General features: G+C 50.6%; 1 protein-coding gene across 4 annotated transcripts; it reads right to left on the bottom strand.

The window, feature by feature from the left end:
- Positions 1-26: 26 nt before the first annotated feature.
- ZSWIM8 (zinc finger SWIM-type containing 8) lies at positions 27-16289 on the bottom strand. 4 transcript variants are annotated; one of them, XM_081267804.1, is made up of 26 exons: positions 15788-16289; positions 13369-13522; positions 13026-13120; positions 12274-12446; positions 11993-12100; positions 11783-11864; positions 11530-11650; positions 10546-10747; positions 10230-10405; positions 8880-9873; positions 7871-8002; positions 7549-7728; positions 7262-7445; positions 6958-7056; positions 5949-6073; positions 5273-5513; positions 5017-5175; positions 4683-4911; positions 4219-4508; positions 3845-4068; positions 2044-2532; positions 1607-1790; positions 1331-1507; positions 1062-1181; positions 629-739; positions 27-504 (listed from the first exon to the last, which is right to left on the bottom strand). In XM_081267804.1, the coding sequence occupies exons 1-26, from the start codon at positions 15993-15995 to the stop codon at positions 44-46; spliced, it is 5718 nt and encodes a 1905-aa protein (XP_081123930.1). In that variant the 5' UTR covers positions 15996-16289; the 3' UTR covers positions 27-43. The 4 variants fall into 4 exon arrangements, with proteins under 4 accessions (XP_081123930.1, XP_081123931.1, XP_081123932.1 ...); XM_081267805.1 differs by having other exon boundaries at positions 1631-1790; XM_081267806.1 differs by having other exon boundaries at positions 168-504; positions 629-807.
- Positions 16290-17539: the final 1250 nt, after the last annotated feature.

Raw genomic sequence — 17539 nt, 5'->3', positions numbered from 1 at the left:
AAAAGAAGGGAAAGGCCCAGGCACACTAGAGTAAAAAAGGAGCTTATATATTTATAAATGCCAAATAAATACCATAGGCCACCCAATGCCCCCTCCCAGACAGGGCCGTCTCCCCGAGCCCTAAGTTTCTAGGGTCTGAGACATCTTGGCTCCAAGCTACAGCCCAAGAGCAGCTGCCAGTCTGGGCTACCAGGGAACTGAGTGGAGATGATCTGTCCAGCCAAGATTCACTCCCTCCATGTGAGGGGCCCCCATAGCCATGGGCCTGTGTCCCTGTATAGGGCCCTAAGGGTGCCAGACTCAGGGAGAGAAGGTGGTCATCTCGAGTGAGACCCGCTGCCACAGCTCCTTGGTCTGTTTGCTGCGCTTGAGGTTCTGTAGGATGTCGTTGAACTGCATCATGCCCATGGGTGTCAGGCAGAAGGCGCTGCGGGCACTGCGGATCGCATTCACAAAGTCGTCGTAGTCGGCAGGGGTCAGGTGAATCAAGCGGTGGTGGATATACTGAAGGACGTGTGGAGGGTGAGCCTTGGTACAAAGCACAGAACCACACCCCTCCTCCCTTATACACTAAGCTCTCTGGTCCATAACTACCCAGGAGGTACTCCACCCTGCCCTGGATTGTCACCTGCATGTACGCCTGCTGGCAGCGCTGCACCAGTTGGTGGAAGGCCGGGGCACGCAGATGGTTGTGGGCATGAGCGGGGCTCAGCCGCTGCAGCGTCTCCATGACGATCTCCTGCAGCACAAACGGGCTCAGCACCCCCTTGGCTGCCCCCACACAGAACTGGTGCACGTAGTTCACTCCTGGGGGGCAGGGGGGAGGGGCATGAGACGGGGGTGGCCACCTCTGCCCTAGGGACCCAACTTACATATCTCAGCTCTGGCCTGGCAGAGAGCCTCCCTCCACCCCAGGAGCTGAGGTAACCCTCCGCCCCCTGGCACGCACACATACCCGACCAAGGCCTCAACTCTGAGCAAGAGCTAGGAAGGAGGTCTGGGATAGGAAGGTGGGGGGAGCAGGTCGGGGGGACAATGGTCCTGGGGAGGGGAGGTGTTACCCAGCTTTGCTGCCAGCCCCAGCAACCATTTGACATCATCAGTGTAAGGGGGGGAGCGGGAGAAGTTGTTGGGGTGATCGTTGTGTGCCCGGCGACCCAGCATCTCTAGTGCCAGCATTCCTGAGAGATAAGGGTGAGGACATAGTAGGGTGCATCCTATTATTACCCTCTACCCCAATATCTGATCCCATATTTGACCCCATAATAAGCAAATTAAGAGCTAGTAGAAGGGGTCCAGTGAAGGAGTACAGAAAGGAACCTCCTCTCACCAACACGATAGGCAGCATGCAGGTGGTGCAGGCTGTGTGGATTGACAGGTTGACTATGCGTCTCCTCCTCAGGTGGTGGAAAGCCCCCACTAACCAAAGGGCTGGGCTGTGTGGTCAGGGCAGGCAGTGAGGCACCCTGGATGGCTGGAAATGTGGATGCTGGATGGACACTGCTCACTGAGGGTAGAATGAAAACCATGTGAGACTTAGCACAAAGAGGGGCAGAGAAGACTCCCACCCTACCTCCCCTGTCCACTGTGCCTCCCCTCCATTCACCTGTTCCCTGTCCCCACAACTCACAGGCCACACTGGTGGGCAGTGGGAGCCCTGGCTCTGTGTGGTAGGGATGGACTGTGATGGGTGCCATGGAAGGGACAGGGAAAGACACAGCAGTGGCAGCAAGTGAGGGAGGTGTCACTGAGTAAGGGTACTGAGCCCCCAGGAATGCAGGATGCACACCCTAGAGGCAGGGGGAGAAAGAGAAGGAAGATATCAAGTTATATATAGTAGGATATAGCTCTGCCCCTTCACCCTACAAATGGGTATCCCTACACTTATGTTAAGCTGGGTCCCCCAGATTCCCACCACCTCATCAGGACTTTTGGAAGTATTATTATATTCCCAGAGTACTACCCCACTCCAATCAACCCTCCATGAACTCCCAGTGTGTTTCCACATGTCCCACCCTGAAAACAGCATGATACTGGTCTCACCTGTGGGTATGCAGAGCTGGGCACAGGGAAGACGGCAGGCCGGGGCATATGAGGCATGGGATGGGCAGGGTGAGCTGGGTGGGTGAGGTACTGAGGGCTACAGGGCAGGTGGGGCTGTAAAGCAGTATAGGGGTGCAGGCCAGGAGAGTGACCATGCCCCAGTCCTGGACCTGGATATAAACTGGACCCCACTGAAATGACTGGAACCACTGTGGCTGCTGCTGTCACTGCTGCTGCTGCCACTGTAACAGGTTCAGTCCCTGGGCCCCCCCTGCCCTCAGGCAGCCCCCGCCCAGCCTCCCCAGCTGCCCTGATCCCAGTGGCACTACAGCTTGTAGCCCCCTCACGGGCTGTGGATGAGCCACCTGCTGTTTGCTCATATAGCCAGAACCACTGGTGAGCAACCTCAAACAATACTTCGGGGTACACGCCCCCACCCTTAGCAGCCTCTTCCACTGCCATGCAGGCCTTCTCCAACATCAGGTTATCCTGGAAGGGAGGGGCACAGAGTGTTAAGTGGGAAAGACTTTATCCCAGGAATGTTGTCAGATGACATTCCAATGGCTCCCTCTGAGTTAGCTAGTTGTGGGTAGGCATCAGAGGTCAGGGTCAATGCTCAGTTACTGCTTCAGATGCTGAACAAATACTTGCTGACCAATAGAAGACCCAGATAATAGTCCCAGTTCCAAACTAATTTAATCACCCCTCCCCATCCATATTTCATTCTCTCTCTGAGGTCTTCCCCAAGTTTTCCATTCTGAGTAACCATCTTGGTCTCTAAACTACAAGCCTCTATTTCCTTAACAGTAAAATAGGAATAATCCTAACCTTAGGATATGATAGGTGTGAAAGTATATTACAGATTGAGCATTCCTAAATTCCCAAATCTAAGACTTTCTGAGCACCAACCTGATGCCAAAGATGGAAAATTTCTCACCGTGAAACTTGGTTTCATGCACAAAATTGTTTAAAATATTGTGAGATTACCTTCTGGCTATGTGTATAAGGTGTATGAAACAAATTTCATGTTTAGACTTGGCCCTCATCCTCAAGATATCTCATTATGTATAGGCAAATATTCCAAAATCTAAAATCTGAAACACTTGGGGTTCCAGGCATTTCAGATAAAAAATATTCAACCTGAAATGTTAAAATGTCAACATAAAAGGACAAACTGGATACTCTGTGAACCCTCTCTTTTTTTTTTCTTTGTGGTGCTGGGGATTGAACCCAGGGACCTGTGCATGTGAGGCAAGTACTCTACCAACTGAGCTATATCTCCAGCCCTACTCTGTTAACTCTTGAAGATAGGAATCAAGAACTGGTTCCTCCATTTAGGCTCGGCAACACACCTATAGTCCCAGACACAAGGGAGGCTAAGTAAGAGGATCACAAGTTCTGAGCCAGCCTGCACAACTTCAAGACCCCTTTTCTTATGACTACTCTTTTAAGAGTAGTCATAACTCTTTTTAAATTTTTTTTTTTAGTTATTGATAGACAGTGCTGAGAATCGAACCCCGTGCCTCACACATGCCACGCAAGTGTACTAATGCTGAGCCCCAGCCCCAGCCTCAAGACCCCTTTTCAAAAAAAAAAAAAAAAAAAAAATAGGGGGGCTGGGGATGTGGCTCAAGCGGTAGTGCGCTCGCCTGGCATGCGTGCGGCCCGGGTTCCATCCTCAGCACCACATACAAACAAAGATGTTGTGTCCGCCAATAACTAAAAAATAAATAAATAGGGTCCTTCACATTTCCCCATGCCCAACATTCCTGCCAGGTCCCCAGATTGCCTTTAGAAATACCTGCTCCTTGCACTGCACCAGAGCCCGCTGGATTTCATTGGGGTTCAATGCATGGGCATGAGGCAGGCAGCTTAAGGCCAGCTCTGCCGCTGCCCGCACCATATTGGAGTCTCGTGCCCGTGATGCTCTGTCAGCCAGGGATGCAACCTCAGGGGGTGTCAGATGCCCATCCCAGCATTCTACCAGTATAGTCAGGGCTGCACTGCCAATCTCCATTGCCTGCCCTTCAGGGAAAGAGCACAGTGGGGTTAGTGTGGGCACCACTGGAGTGTAGGGATGATGTCTCTCGTTAAATCAGTAATACCCCAAAGTTAAGGCTCTTGTATCCACCAGTTAACCCCACTCCTATACCCAAATCAGGACATTAGATTTACCTGTAATCCAGGAGACGTGAGAAGAATAGGTACGTGACAGCCAATTGGGAGAAACAAAGTTGTGCAGGCCAAGGGCATAAAGCCCAATCTCGAAGGCGCAAAGGTGCAGGTTGCGGTGAGGACCCTGGTGGCCCCCTGAGGAAGATGGATGTGTGAAAATGGAAGTGCTGCTGTTGCCCCCTGCCTTGATCAGCACTGTCTTCGCCAGCTCGAAGTAGAAGTGTGCAGCTGCCTCTGATGGCTGATTGGGTACATGGGGGGCATGACTCTCTGGGCGGCGGCCCTTGTACCTAAAGGGGGCAATGGGGTAGGGATGGGGATGGGGTTTCTTTGAAATGGGTGTCCAGGTAGGTTGAGAAGGACCAGGGCAAGGGAGGAGGTGAGGGACAATGGTTGGATTACACTAGGGATGTAGCTCTGAGGGTAGTCCAGGTTAGGGGATATGGGTATTTCTTCCAACTGACCTGCCAACTTCAACTGTCTTTGTGCGGGCCCCTCCACTGGCACTGGCTCGGCGACTTCCACTGGAGGATGAGGAGCCCAGGGAATCCGAGGAAGAGCTGCTAATGCTGTCACTGTCTTGTCCTCGACCCCAGGAGGTGGGGGCCCAGCCCCCTCGAAGTGGCCTCCGGCTTAAGGTGGGGGAGCTATCCGATGTTGTTTCAGGGGCACTGCTGTCGATGCTAGCCATGCCTAACACCCCCCAAGACAAGTCAGTCTCAGAAATAGGAGTCCCTGAAGTCAGACTCCAACTTCAGGTATATCCTCCTCTCCATGTCATTCTATGGGCTGTCCTACCTGTATGCTTCTTCTTGGGCCGCCCTGGGGAGCCCCAACCCCGTCCATTGTAGCCTCCACGACTGCCAAGTGCCAGGCGGCTTGGAACCTTTCCCTCTGGCCTTGGGGTCAAAGCTGCCTCAGATGGGAGACCCTCACATGGGGAATGAGGGGAACTTTCTAGGTAGGGAAAACAGGAAGTTGGGATGAGTCCAGGAAAGGGTACCCAAATATGGCTATATACCATTCATTCCCCTGCCCAGTGCCCCCACCTCACCAGGCACATTCTTCTCTGTGAATCCCTCAGCAGGGCCTGGCCCAGCCCCTGCCACATTTCCTGGCTGAGCAGGCCCTGCAGAGCCTGAGGTCAGTGGCTGCAGGGCCCCTGGGGCAGATGGGCCCCCGTGCTTTGAAGGAGACCTCTGGTTGGCTGTAGCTGGGCGGCTCGATGAGTAGAATGAGCTCAGCGTCTGTGGCTTATGCGTCTGGCTCTCTCGATCCAAGAGTTTATCTAAGATCTAGAGGACAAAGAAGCAGTGACAGGATGCCCTTTATCTCCTGACTTCTATTACCTTCCTTTCTCCTTGAAGCAGCCTAATGCTACCTCCTCAGGAAGACTTCCCCAAGTTATAGCTACAGGATAACCTCCCAGCTTACATGTCTTGGTATCTTCTGTAACACTTACCTCAGAACTGAATATACTGATATTCAATAAATATTGAAATAAATGAATGAATGACTTTATGCTCTCTGCTTCTCTTCTTCCACCTCATGCCCAAGCACACCTATAAGAACCATTGGTCTCTTGTTCTCTATGAGAAGTTCCCAAGATTCCCTACTTACCTCCTATGGGCAGAATAGTACTTTCCAGAATAGTACTGGAAACTCCTGAGAAAGGTGGTGATATTTGCTCACTCCCTGTTTGTCAAAAGCCCAGTACCTCAGTCCCTTACCTTCTTGAGCTTGGCCTGGTCATCCTTGTAAGTGATCATGAGTGCTAATGCCAGGTCACCCTTCTCCCGACGTGTGCCTTCACATAGGAGGGGATGTTCTGCCTCGCTCACTGTTGTCTTCATCCCTGTGAGGAGAGCCTCATGGAAATTAAGAGTAGTCATAACTCCCAAGACAGCAAAGGCAAATAGGTCAGGATTCCCCAACCACCAACATGTGAAATAAGGGGTTCTTTTGGCCCAACCAAATCACATGGTAAAAGGTCCCCACTGTATATCATATTCAATTGAAGCTCTGTTTGCTTTTGTAAGACCTTTAACTAGCCCACCCTATCCACCTAGCATGTACCTATCACTTTATTTATTTATTTATTTTTTAGAGAGAAGAATTTTTTAATATTATTTTTTAGTTTTCAGGAGACACAACATCTTCATTTGTATGTGGTGCTGAGGATCGAACCCAGCGCCGCACGCATGCCAGGGAAGTGCACTACCGCTTGAGCCATATCCCCAGCCCCGTACCTATCACTTTAGGGAAACTGGGCTCCTCACTTGCACAAAGATTTGACTGCACCTCTATATATATTTGTTTTTTGATATGGGGGTCTTGCTATGTTGCCTCAAACTTCTGAGCTCAAGTGATCTTCCTGCCTCAATCTCCTGAGCAGCTAGAATATAGGGTGCCACCATGGCACCTGGCTATAACTGAATCTTTATTTGTGGTGTTCCCCTATCTAGAAGTTACTGATCTTTTAACTTACATTCCATGTTCTGTCACTTCCCTAAGGTCTTTTCCCTAGATTTTTGTTTTGTTGCCCTTAGAACACTCATAATCCATACACACATTTTTGCCCTATATTCCTGATTGTCTCATAGGCATTAGTTGGCTCACACAAATCATCCTGACTTTGCCATTATCAGACACCCCTCAGGAAGAGGATGCGATTTCATAACCGGTAAGGCCTGGGCAAGGCTTAGCTCATGGATATACTCAAAACACTGACAGACTCACCCAAGGCAGCAACTGCTGCTTCAAATCCCAGCTCCTCATCTCCAGGCAGCTCACTGCTCCAGTTGCGACTTGGGGGCCGGGAACCCGTGGGAGAAACCACTGGATAAAAGTTGGGGTAAGTCAGGCAGACAGAAGTACCAAGAATGCAAGGGAACCTGAGATGCTCATCATCCCAGATCTACCCACAAAGCTGCCTAATGGGTCCTAAAGGTAATTCAGTCAGAGCCTTGGGGCTCTTGGCTTTTCCATACAGAAGGCGTCCTCTCCCCCATTTTCCCACTTACTGTAGGAGCAGGCACTGTACCTGGAGCACAGAGCACATCAAAGATGAAACTGGCCAACATGAGAGGCAACACAGGCCGATAGTCACAGAGTGTCCCCTCCCGAAGCTCCTCTGCCCGGCAGCGCATGGTACTCATTTCACTGGGACCCAAAGGAATTTTCTTGAGCAAGGCAGCCACCTCTGACTCCTGGTATGCCAGCTTCACCTGAGGGCACACATAAGGGGCTCATACCTCCTATGCCTCAATGGAAAGCAAGATGCAAGGATCTGAGGAGAACGAGGTACAAGGCTCAGATAGAAACTCTGACCTCCAAGGCTTTGGTAGAAGCTGGGGGCCGCTGTAGCTCCAAGGCAAACATGCCAACTCGGAAAGCCAGATTGTGGTGTTCTGGACGCTCACTTAGCACTGTCAACAGGAAGGCTGCCTTGGTCAGGGTGTTGGTAGCCACCCAGGTCTGACGGCTTGTGGATACTTTATTCTTTTTGCCCTACATAGGGAAGCATAAGGAAGCAGGCAGATGAATCCGACTCACCCCAGTGAAGGTAGGAACGGGATCTCACTTGGGGTGGGGCATGGGAGGTTAGGAGAAAGTGGGGGCCAGACAGGTAAAGGAGAGGGGTCTCTCTCACCTTGGCAGGGGGCGGTTCTACCTTGAGGTCAGGTGGATTGGCTAGCAGGTCTTGGGCAAGCTCCACAGTGAGACGGGAGGCCTCACTGCTATAACCATGCGCGTGCAGGGCCTCAGCACAGGCAAATAGCACCTAGAGAGAGGACATGGGACCAGATGGGTTGAAGCGTCAACTTGCATAGGCATGACATCATGCTCACTCATGTAGCATACATTTCTTGAGCACTTGCTATATGCTGGGCCCTATGCTGGTCCCAGGTATACTATGAGCTCAGTTTGGTTAGAGAGACAGACATGAGCATACAACTAGTGTGGTGCCAGCAGTACTACTGGCAAAGGTCAAGAGGGGGACAACTGAGTAGTGTGCTCACTGGGACTGGGGCAGAGGGGTAGTAGAAGGAAGGACTTTCCAGAGGTGATGGTCTTTAAGGTCTCTGAGACCTGAAGAAAGAACAGGAGCTGATCAGACAGGTGAGGAGAGAGCATTCCAGGTAGAAATGACAATCTGTACAAAAGTATGGAGGCAAAAAGGGGCACAGCAGGCTCAGGAATGGGTTGGCTGCATGGAGGATAAGGGACAGAATAGCCAGGCAAAGCCAGAGAAGTTGGAAAAGATCAGACCAAGTGGAACCTCACAGGTCATGCCAAGGACCCTCATTTTTTTTTTAAGTTGTCATTAGATCTTTATTTATTTATATGCAGTGCTAAGAATCAAACCCAGGCCCTCACATGTGCTAGGCAAGCCACAACCCCAGCCCAAGGACACTCATTTTTATCCTTAAGGGCAATGGATTTTAAGTAGCAGAGTGACACAATCAAACATTTTAGGGGAAAAAAAAAATCAATGCAGAAACACTGAAGAGAATAGATGGCAGATGGGGATATCAGTCAGGAGTCTGCTTTGGGATTCTAAGTTATGCCAATAGTCCTGACACTTCCAAATAGAGCCAGGGAGCCCCTCCCAGCAGTGACTAAGAAGCACCCACTCCTCCCTCCCTCAGTCCCCTCACCTCCATGCGGCTCTCCTGTTCCAGTGGCTTCAGCCCAGCAAACAGGTCGTGCTCCTCCCCAGCCCCGCCCTCGGCCTTCTCCTCCTCGCCCCCAGCCCCGTCCTGGGCATTCAGGTAATATGCCTGGTAGTCATCATCCTCCTCTCCAATGGCAGGGGCTGCCTCTTTGGTTTTAGGAAGCCCATTGCCACTCTCATCTGTAGAAGGGAGGTCATCCCGGGTACAGACCTCCCCAGGTAGTAGGCTGGGGGGACCAGCAGAGGCTGTGGGAAGCTCAGGCCCTTCTGAGAAGTACACGCCACCATCTTCCTCATAAGTATCTGGGGGCTCAGGAAGGAAGGTGGATGGGCCTCGGGAGACACCAGGGGTAGGACAGGGTGGAGGGCTTTCTAGGAATCCACCAAAGGTGCTGGCCTCTGCACCCAGGGCCAGGCTGCTGTCATCCAGGCTCATCTCTGCCAGATCTGGCTCCAGGGAGCTGTCCTCACTGCTCAGCCGTCGCTTGCTCCCACTGCCTGCTGAGCCCTTGCCCCCACTGCCAGCCCCACCCAGTGCCTTGGCTTTGCCCCCGCCTGAACCCAACTTATGCAAAGACTTATCTCCCCCTTCAGCTGAGAGGCGGCGGGGACCCCGCTGTGAGGAGGGAACCCCCTCACCCAATCCCTTGCGCTTGGGCCCAGGCTCCTTGGGCCGCACAGCTGGTTCAGTAGGAAGAGGTCGAGGCCTGTCCCGGGATTCTTCCAGGCCCCCAGAACGGGAGACTCCTGGACGTGGAGGCAAGGCTCGGGCCCAGCACAGGGCTAGCTTCCGGTCAGTGCCGCTGTAAGTGACACCAGGAAGTGGGTAGGCCTCTTCCCAGTTAAAGTAGCAGGCTTCCACTGCAGGTCGGAAGCCAGGAAAGAGCCGCTCCAAGGTCTTCTTGTGCTGTCCGCGCTTTACATTCTCAATCACCTTCAGTTGCCACTGGCGCAACTGTGCACACAGTTCCCGGCGGCTGTGGGAACAAAGGGCAGGAGGCTGCTGGGGGGACAACCCAGGAGTCTGCACTAAGAAGGGAAAAAGGGATGAAGTAGGTGTATACCCCAAAAAGGCAGAGGGAAAGGATAGGGGGAAACACTTCTTGAGCCAGCCCTTGGACTCAGAAATTTTGGAAAAGGGATGCTTTTGGGGGGGGGGAGGAGAAAAGTCCTTCAGAAAATAGAACCATAAATCCCTAGTAATTCTTGGGCTATGCACTCCCATTTCCCTAGGATGAGAATAATGGCACATCCTCATGTACAAGAAAATGAGGGCTCAGTTTGTCCTGGATTGGCCTAGTTAATGCTGTGGGGAGTTTGTGGGGAGACTCACCGCTGGGGGCTGAGGGCAGGGTCCAGCACAGCCAGTCTCCATAGTGTGACCATCTCGTCACACATGCTGGCACATGCATGAGCTGCCACTTCTGACTGCCCATTGCTACGGCCTGTGTGTCCACTGGCACTGCTGTGCGAGGCTGAGGTACGCACACTGTACCACCAACCTGTTATCTGGAGACAAAGAGGGGTATGAGATGTACCTATAGCTCAAAAAGTCAGAGCAGCTCTCCCTGGTGTCCTTGTCAGAAAAAGGAGAATGAAGCTGGGAAGCTAAAGAACTACCATGGAGTTCTCCAACTCTGGGGAATTACCTGTTCGTAGGTGAGGCACTGGTCAGTAAGGATTTCCAGCAAGGGGGCAGCATTGCTATCCCTCCGCTTGAACATCTCCCGCACAATGCTAAGCAGGTTCCAGACGCCCTCTGGCTCACGACCTCTCAGAGGGCGCAGCAGACATGCCCATTCAGCAGCAGCTGGAGGCTCCGTGGAAGACAGATACATGGAGTTCACATCACTGTAAAATTAATGGAGCAGAGGGCCAGGTATTTAACATGGTGGCAGAGAACTACCATGCACAAGACCCTGGATCCAATGCCCAGTACTCAAGAAAAAAAATCAGTAGAACAGAAGATGGTAACTAAGATGGGGCTGAATGAAGTGAGTAAAATCAATAGGGCTTTGACCGAAAAGAGGTTCTGTACAGGCACGGTGGCGTACACCTAAATCCCAGCAGTTCTAGAGGCTGAGGCAGGAGGATTGCAAATTCAAAGCCAGCCTTACAACTTATCGAAGTACTAAGCAACTCAGTGAGAATCTGTCTCTAAATAAAATATAAAAAAGGCTGGGAATGTGGGTCAGTGGTTAAGCTCTCAGTTCAATCCATAGTACCAAAAAAAAAAAAAAAAAAAAAAAGAGGTTCTGACCCCAAATACAGAGTAGACGGGGAATGGGATGACCATAAAAAAATTCTAGAACTTTCTCATCTGTCAAAGGAAGAAAAATGACCCTTATTCTACCACTCTGTGACTATACAAGATCATCATCATCCAGTGATTCGTCAATGACATTTGTGTGCCAGGCACCACACCAGTGCAAAGAGAAGGTAGGGAACACAAGCATTAATAAAACAAAGGAGCTGGGGTTGTGGCTCAGTGGTAGAGCACTCGCCTAGCATGTGCAAGGCCCTGGGTTCAATCCTCATTAAAAAAAAAAAAAAAAAAAAAAAAAAGGATCTGCCAACAGCCTAAAGGATGTACCCCAGCAACCACAGACTCAATACGCAGAGATCCAATTTACCTGAAGACCACAGGAGAGGGACCACAGAACTTGTGCAACGTCTTCTTGATATTGTCGGTCAGTGTTGACTCATCCAAATACCAAGTGCTCTGGTCCGAAGCTGAGGGCCCTGCTGTGGGATCTGGGATGACAGGCAATCAGTCACCTACTGATAGGGGCCTGGACTTGCCTGACAATAGTGAGCCTTAGCAAGCAGCATTCTGTATTATCACCCTACTTTCTTCCTACTGCCCTTCTTTCTCACTACACTTACCTGGGGCTCCACACACTGTATTAATGGCTGTTGACTGGGAAGAGAGGAGTTCATCCAGGAGACGTTGAGCTGTAGGGAGGATCTGAGGAGAAAGACACAAAGGTAGAAAGAATAAAGTGTAGATGAACCCAAGGAGTCATCTGGGCCTAACAGGAAGGCTGATATGAGGATATGCAGCTAATTGTGGAAGGGCATGCCAACCTCACTCACCTGCTGAGGGAGCTCACTGATGAGATACTGAGCAAACTTCTGCAGCTGGTCCCTCTGCAGTCTAGATAGGGACTCTGAGACTGGGGCACGCAGGCAGACTGCAGAAGCCTAAAGGGGACCCAGAAATACAGCGATTTAAGAAAAGCCTTTTGCTGAAGGGGAACAGGGGACAGGCAGGCAGAACAGGGGAGGCAAGGGGGCTCACATTGTGGCCAGGCATGCAGCAGAGAAGGGGGAAATGGAGCGTAGGATAGGGCCAGGATAAATTGGGAGGGCCTCACGTTGTGGATGCGGAAGAGACAGAGTGCCACGACGTGAGTACACCATTTGGCCCCAGCCCCACAGGTACAGCTGCAGGAAGTGACCCGGCAGCGGTCAAACATCACAGCCACGTTGTAGGCCCCCTTTGGAGGAACCATCTGAGGTGGCACCACTGTAGCACTCAGGTGGAATCCTAGGAAAAATAATGGCACAATCAGGGATCTCTGCCCTGAACCTTGTCCCTGTAGTTATTCAGACAACTTGCTCCAGAGTTTTTGCAATGGGTCTTCGTTTTTTTTTTTTTGTTGTTGTTGTTGTTGTTTTTAAAGATTTTTTTTTGTTAGACATAATACCTTTATTTATTTATTTATTTATTTAAATGAGGTGCTGAGGATAGAACCCAGGGCCTCTCACATGCTAGGCAAGCACTCTACCGCTGAGCCACAACCCCAGCCCCTGGGTCTTCGTTTGTTTTTTGTTTTTTGTTTTGATGGGGGTAGTGGGGAGGTACTGGGGATCGAACTCTGGGGCACTCAACCACTGAGCCACGTCCCCAGCCCTACTTTCTATTTTATTTAGAGACAGGGTCTCACTGAGTTGATTAGTGCCTCGCCGTTGCTGAGACTGGCTTTGAACTCACAATCCTCCTGCCTCAGCCTCCCGAGCTGCTTGGATTATTGGTGTGCATCACCGTAGCTGGCTGCAATGGGTCTTTAATTCATAACAGGTGAATGGGGGAGCAAAGCTGCCACAGGCATGATGGGACCCTTACCTATCTGCAGTGGATCCTTTACAGCCCTCATGCGGAACAGCTGATCCCCTCGCTGGAATTCATCTGCACTGCCATTGGCCAAGCACGAATACAGTCTGAAGGGAAGAGGATGAGGCCACAACACAACAAATAACCTTTCACAGACCCTATCAGAGACCACAACGCCCTAGGTACTTTCTCCTCACTGTCACTCTTTTTTGGAGGAAATCCCAGGCACTCTCTTCTCTACTGGATTTTTCTCATTACATCCCCAAATACAATATCTTCTTTGTTCTGTAGAAAGCCCAGAAGACAGTGTGGGATATCAGGACCCCACTCCCCACCATCAGTCCTCTGTCCTTACCGAATGTCCTCTTCATTCTCAGGGAAGCTCCAAAAAGCAATTCGGAGCTGGAGTTGCTCAGGCACTGGAGGGTAAACTTTCTCCACCACTTCAAACGGGATGTGAAATGCCACCTGCTTTGCTGATAGCTCCACCAATGGGATTACCAGTCCATCTTTGGAAACAAAAGTTGGGGTGGGGGAATTGAAGAGGAAATGAAAAGGGCCATAATCACTTGGCAACATTTGGGCCCTATCTTCAATATGAAAGAAAATGGAGTCCTGGACGGAAATCCCATGAACCCTCTTGTAAGGGAACATTAACCCTAAAAACTTCCTCTGGGAAAGGGGAGCTGGGCAGTCCCCAGTCCATAGCCTGCTATTTCAGGCTCAGAAAAGAAGATACAAGGGAGATTCAGGAAACTCCTGGCCAGACAGATGTGTTCATTGGGCTTGGCATCATATTTCCTACATACCCAAAGCAGTTCAGATTCATATTACATTGTGAATCTCTCTCCTTTGGCATTCTTAATTCTGATTGCCTGTTCTCTATCCCTTTTTCTCTAAAACAGCCACCTATTTAAGAAGAGAAGAGAAGCCAGAAAAGTTAAGCAGGGACCTCAAGAACCAAGAAGCTGACCTAACCTCTGACTTCCCACAATGGAAGCCCTGGTGGAAAGTCAGGTATCTCAAGGGGACTTAGCTGCTACTCCTGGAATCACCAGGAGCAGGATGGAGTTACCATTCAAGAAGGTTCTCCACACTGCTTTAGTCAAAACAAGTAATATTAAAACAGGCTGCACACTTCATCAAATGACTGGCCAGATTAGAAGATGGATCCGAAAATCTCAGAACTGAAAAGAATCCTTTTTTAAAAACATAAACACTTTTACAAAAATAAGCCACTGGGCTGGGGATGTGGCTCAAGCGATAGTGCGCTCGCCTGGCATGCGTGTGGCCCGGGTTCGATCCTCAGCACCACATACAAAGATGTTGTGTCCGCAGAAAACTAAAAAATAAATAATAAAATTCTCTTTCTCTCTCTCTCTCTCTCTCTCTCTCTCTCTCTCTCTAAAAAAAAAAAAAAAAAAATAAGCCACTGAAAGTAGCCATGGATTGGGTTGAGGGGGTGGATGGGAATGACACACTTTTCCAGATTTTAACCTGTCCAGGATGATACCAATGTTGAAAATGTTCACTACTATGACTTTAGTTACTTCCCCAGAGAATGGGAGCTCTTAAGACCCAAGGCCACCCACACATGCAAATATGAAAGAATCAGGGAAGCCATAGAAGACCCACAGTGAAACTGCTTAGGATTTGTGTGTGTCTGTGTGTGCGTGCGCGCATGTGTACACACAAGCATGTGCTTTCTCTTAACTGAGGTTGAATACTACCCCTCGTGCCACTCCTAAAAAGTGACACATATACATTTCACTCCATTCCAAAAGAGCACCAAAAATCTCTACAGGGCAGCTTGGAAAACAGAACTCTTGGAATGACCTGCATAGGCTCACACAAATTAAACCCCTCAACTGCTGAGGTCCAGGACAAAAACTGCTGTGAGTAAGGCAGGGAAAGGATGTGATGAGTCCTGAGCCTGTGGAGTTTCTTATCTTTACTTTCTTCCTTTCCATCCCCTCTAAATAAAGCAAAATTCTTCACAGCACTAATCAGTTATTTCTCAGAAAGATCCAAGAATGAAAGAATAAAGTAAGAAAATGTTTCATGAAGAGAGCTCAGAGACAATTATCCACATTCTTGACTAGGCCCTGATATGGAAATCTAAGGCTCCCATCCACAGGTCCCAGCCTTGGCTTCTGACAGATGTTCCATATGGCCAGCAGCAAAACTCTGATATAATCCCATGAACTATGGAGTCTCTTCTCACAAGCCAGTTCACCTCCACTTTCTTCTAGGTGGGATGATCCCCTCTTGGAGCAGTTGAGATGAGAGATCAACAGCCTGAAGCAAGAAGCTTCCTAAAGCACTTTGCAATGGAGTGACACACCTCAAGTGGTCACTTCTTCACAATCCAACCCTTAACCACATTCCCTTCTACCTTCTGGTTTTCTAAAGGCTGACCTCAGTTGAGTATTCCCAAATCAGAGATCGGATTCCTCCCCTTTACTCCATCTTTAAGGCAAAGGAACGACAAAAGATCTTTCTGTCCAACCCAGGATTCCCTGCCACAACGCATCTCTCTCTCTCTCTCTCTCTCTCTCTCTCTCTCTCTCTCTCTCTCTCTCACACACACACACACACACACACACACACACACACACTTGCATGGAGAAGTCAGCCCACTTTTTGGGCCGGAAAAGCGAGTCCTGAAAGCAATCCTAAGGTTGGGACAGCTCCCGGTCCCGGACAGCTCCCAAGCAAGGCCCAAACAGGGCCTGCCCGCTCCCCTCCCCCAACCCCACCCCACGCACCCTCACCTCTCATTCTGGTACCGCCACTACCACCTCCTCCACCGCCGCCAGTGGGGGAATTGGGCCCCGCCGACTGTTTGCGCCATCCCCGCCAGTTCTGGCAAAGGCTTTCGGCCTCGGAGATGAAGGAACAGAGCGAATCCTCCTCAAAGCGGTCTGAATCCTCGAATGAGAAGCGCTCTCCATCCTCCCATTCCGCGAACATCAGCTCCATGGGGCCCGCACCCCCCGGGGCCGGGTCTCCCCCCGCGGATCCGGGGCCTGGGCCGCCGGCCGGGGACTGAGGGGAGGCCCGGGGCCTGAGGGGCGAGCCGGGGCTGGGGGTGGCCGGGGTGCTCAGGGCGGCCGTGCCGGGCGAAGATCTCAAGCCTGAGAGAGACACGGGACCAGGCCTCGCCCAACAGCGAGGTGCGAACAGGGGTTGTGCCCAGTCTCCGAGACTCAGGGCCCGGACGAAGCGCTGGGCGGCCGGGGCCTCTAGGCGGCTGCGGCGCCGCCTCCCCCATCAGCTGATCTGAACTTCCGGCCGCGCCGGCCATCACCACTTCCGCCCTCGCGCTCTTGAACTGGACCCCATACGGGCGGGTGTAGGAGACATGTTTGTTTGTATTTAGTGCCTGAGATAGAACCCGGGGCGCTTACCACTGAGTTACATCCCCAGCCCACCCTTTTGTTGAGGCAAGGTATCATAAGGTTGCTGAGGGTCTCGCTAAATTGCGGAGGCTAGCTTCGAACTTGCGATTCTCCTGCCTTAGCCTTCGGAGTCGCTAGGATTACAGGCATGTGCCACTACGCCTGGCTGACATATTTGTTTAACTGCTACATTTCCTGCTTTTTTTTCTCCAGCCTACCGTCACACACCATAAGAGGAAACCAGTCCCTAACGATATATTAAACGACTACAGATTCTAGCAATAACTTGGTGTCCATAAAGTCCCGAAGGAATAAACAGCCGCTGTGCATGTCGGGAAGCGTAGGATGTCAAGAGATGGCACAGGAACCATTGGTCGGAGGTATTGGCCTAACTCGGGATAGGCCCTGGGGCTGCATCAGCTTCTGGGAATTGTAGTCCAGAAGCTTGCAAGTCCCCAGACTTGTAATGAGTCTAACTGGGGAAACCCCAGGAAAGAAGGCATTTGATTTCAGGAAATGGTTTTTCTTTTTGTCAGTGAGGCCTTTGAGTCCAGGAATTCTTTTTTTTTTTTTTTTTAAGAGAGAGTGAGAGAGGGGAGAGAGAGAGAGAGAGAGAGAGAGAGAGAGAGAGAGAGAGAGAATTTTTTAATATTTGTTTTTTAGTTCTCGGCGGACACAACATCTTTGTTGGTATGTGGTGCTGAGGATTGAACACGCATGCCAGGCGAGCGCGCTACCGCTTGAGCCACATCCCCAGCCCCAGGAATTCTTTTATTTATTTATTTTTTAGTTGTAGATGGTCAAAATACCTTTATTTACTTATTTTTATGCAGTGCTGAGGATGGAACCTAGTGCCTCACACATGCTAGGCAAGCACTCTACCAGGGAGCTATACCCCCAGCCCCTCAGTCCAGGAATTCTTTTTTTTTTTTTTTTTTTTTTTGAGAGAATTTTAATATTTTTTTTTTTTTTTTAGTTTTCGGCGGACACAACATCTTTGTTGGTATGTGGTGCTGAGGATCGAACCCGGGCCGCACGCATGCCAGGCGAGCGCGCTACCACTTGAGCCACATCCCCAGCCCAGTCCAGGAATTCTTAATCTTTATTTGTGTTATAGACTGTTTA

Source organism: Spermophilus citellus (genome assembly GCF_964194105.1).
Source record: "Spermophilus citellus genome assembly, chromosome: 15".
Lineage (NCBI taxonomy): Eukaryota > Metazoa > Chordata > Mammalia > Rodentia > Sciuridae > Spermophilus > Spermophilus citellus.
The sequence above is the reverse complement of the archived record's forward strand: the minus strand, read 5'-3'. Positions and strand labels throughout refer to the sequence as shown.

Coding starts and splice junctions, on each gene's coding strand:
- ZSWIM8 (XM_081267804.1), bottom strand. CDS start 15,995: ATGGAGCTGATGTTCGCGGAATGGGAGGATGGAGAGCGCTTCTCATTC. Junction 11,651..11,782: donor TACAGTGTGTGGAGCCCCAG/GTAAGTGTAGTG, acceptor CTGTCATCCCAG/ATCCCACAGCAGGGCCCTCA. Junction 505..628: donor GCCAGCAGGCGTACATGCAG/GTGACAATCCAG, acceptor CACGTCCTTCAG/TATATCCACCACCGCTTGAT.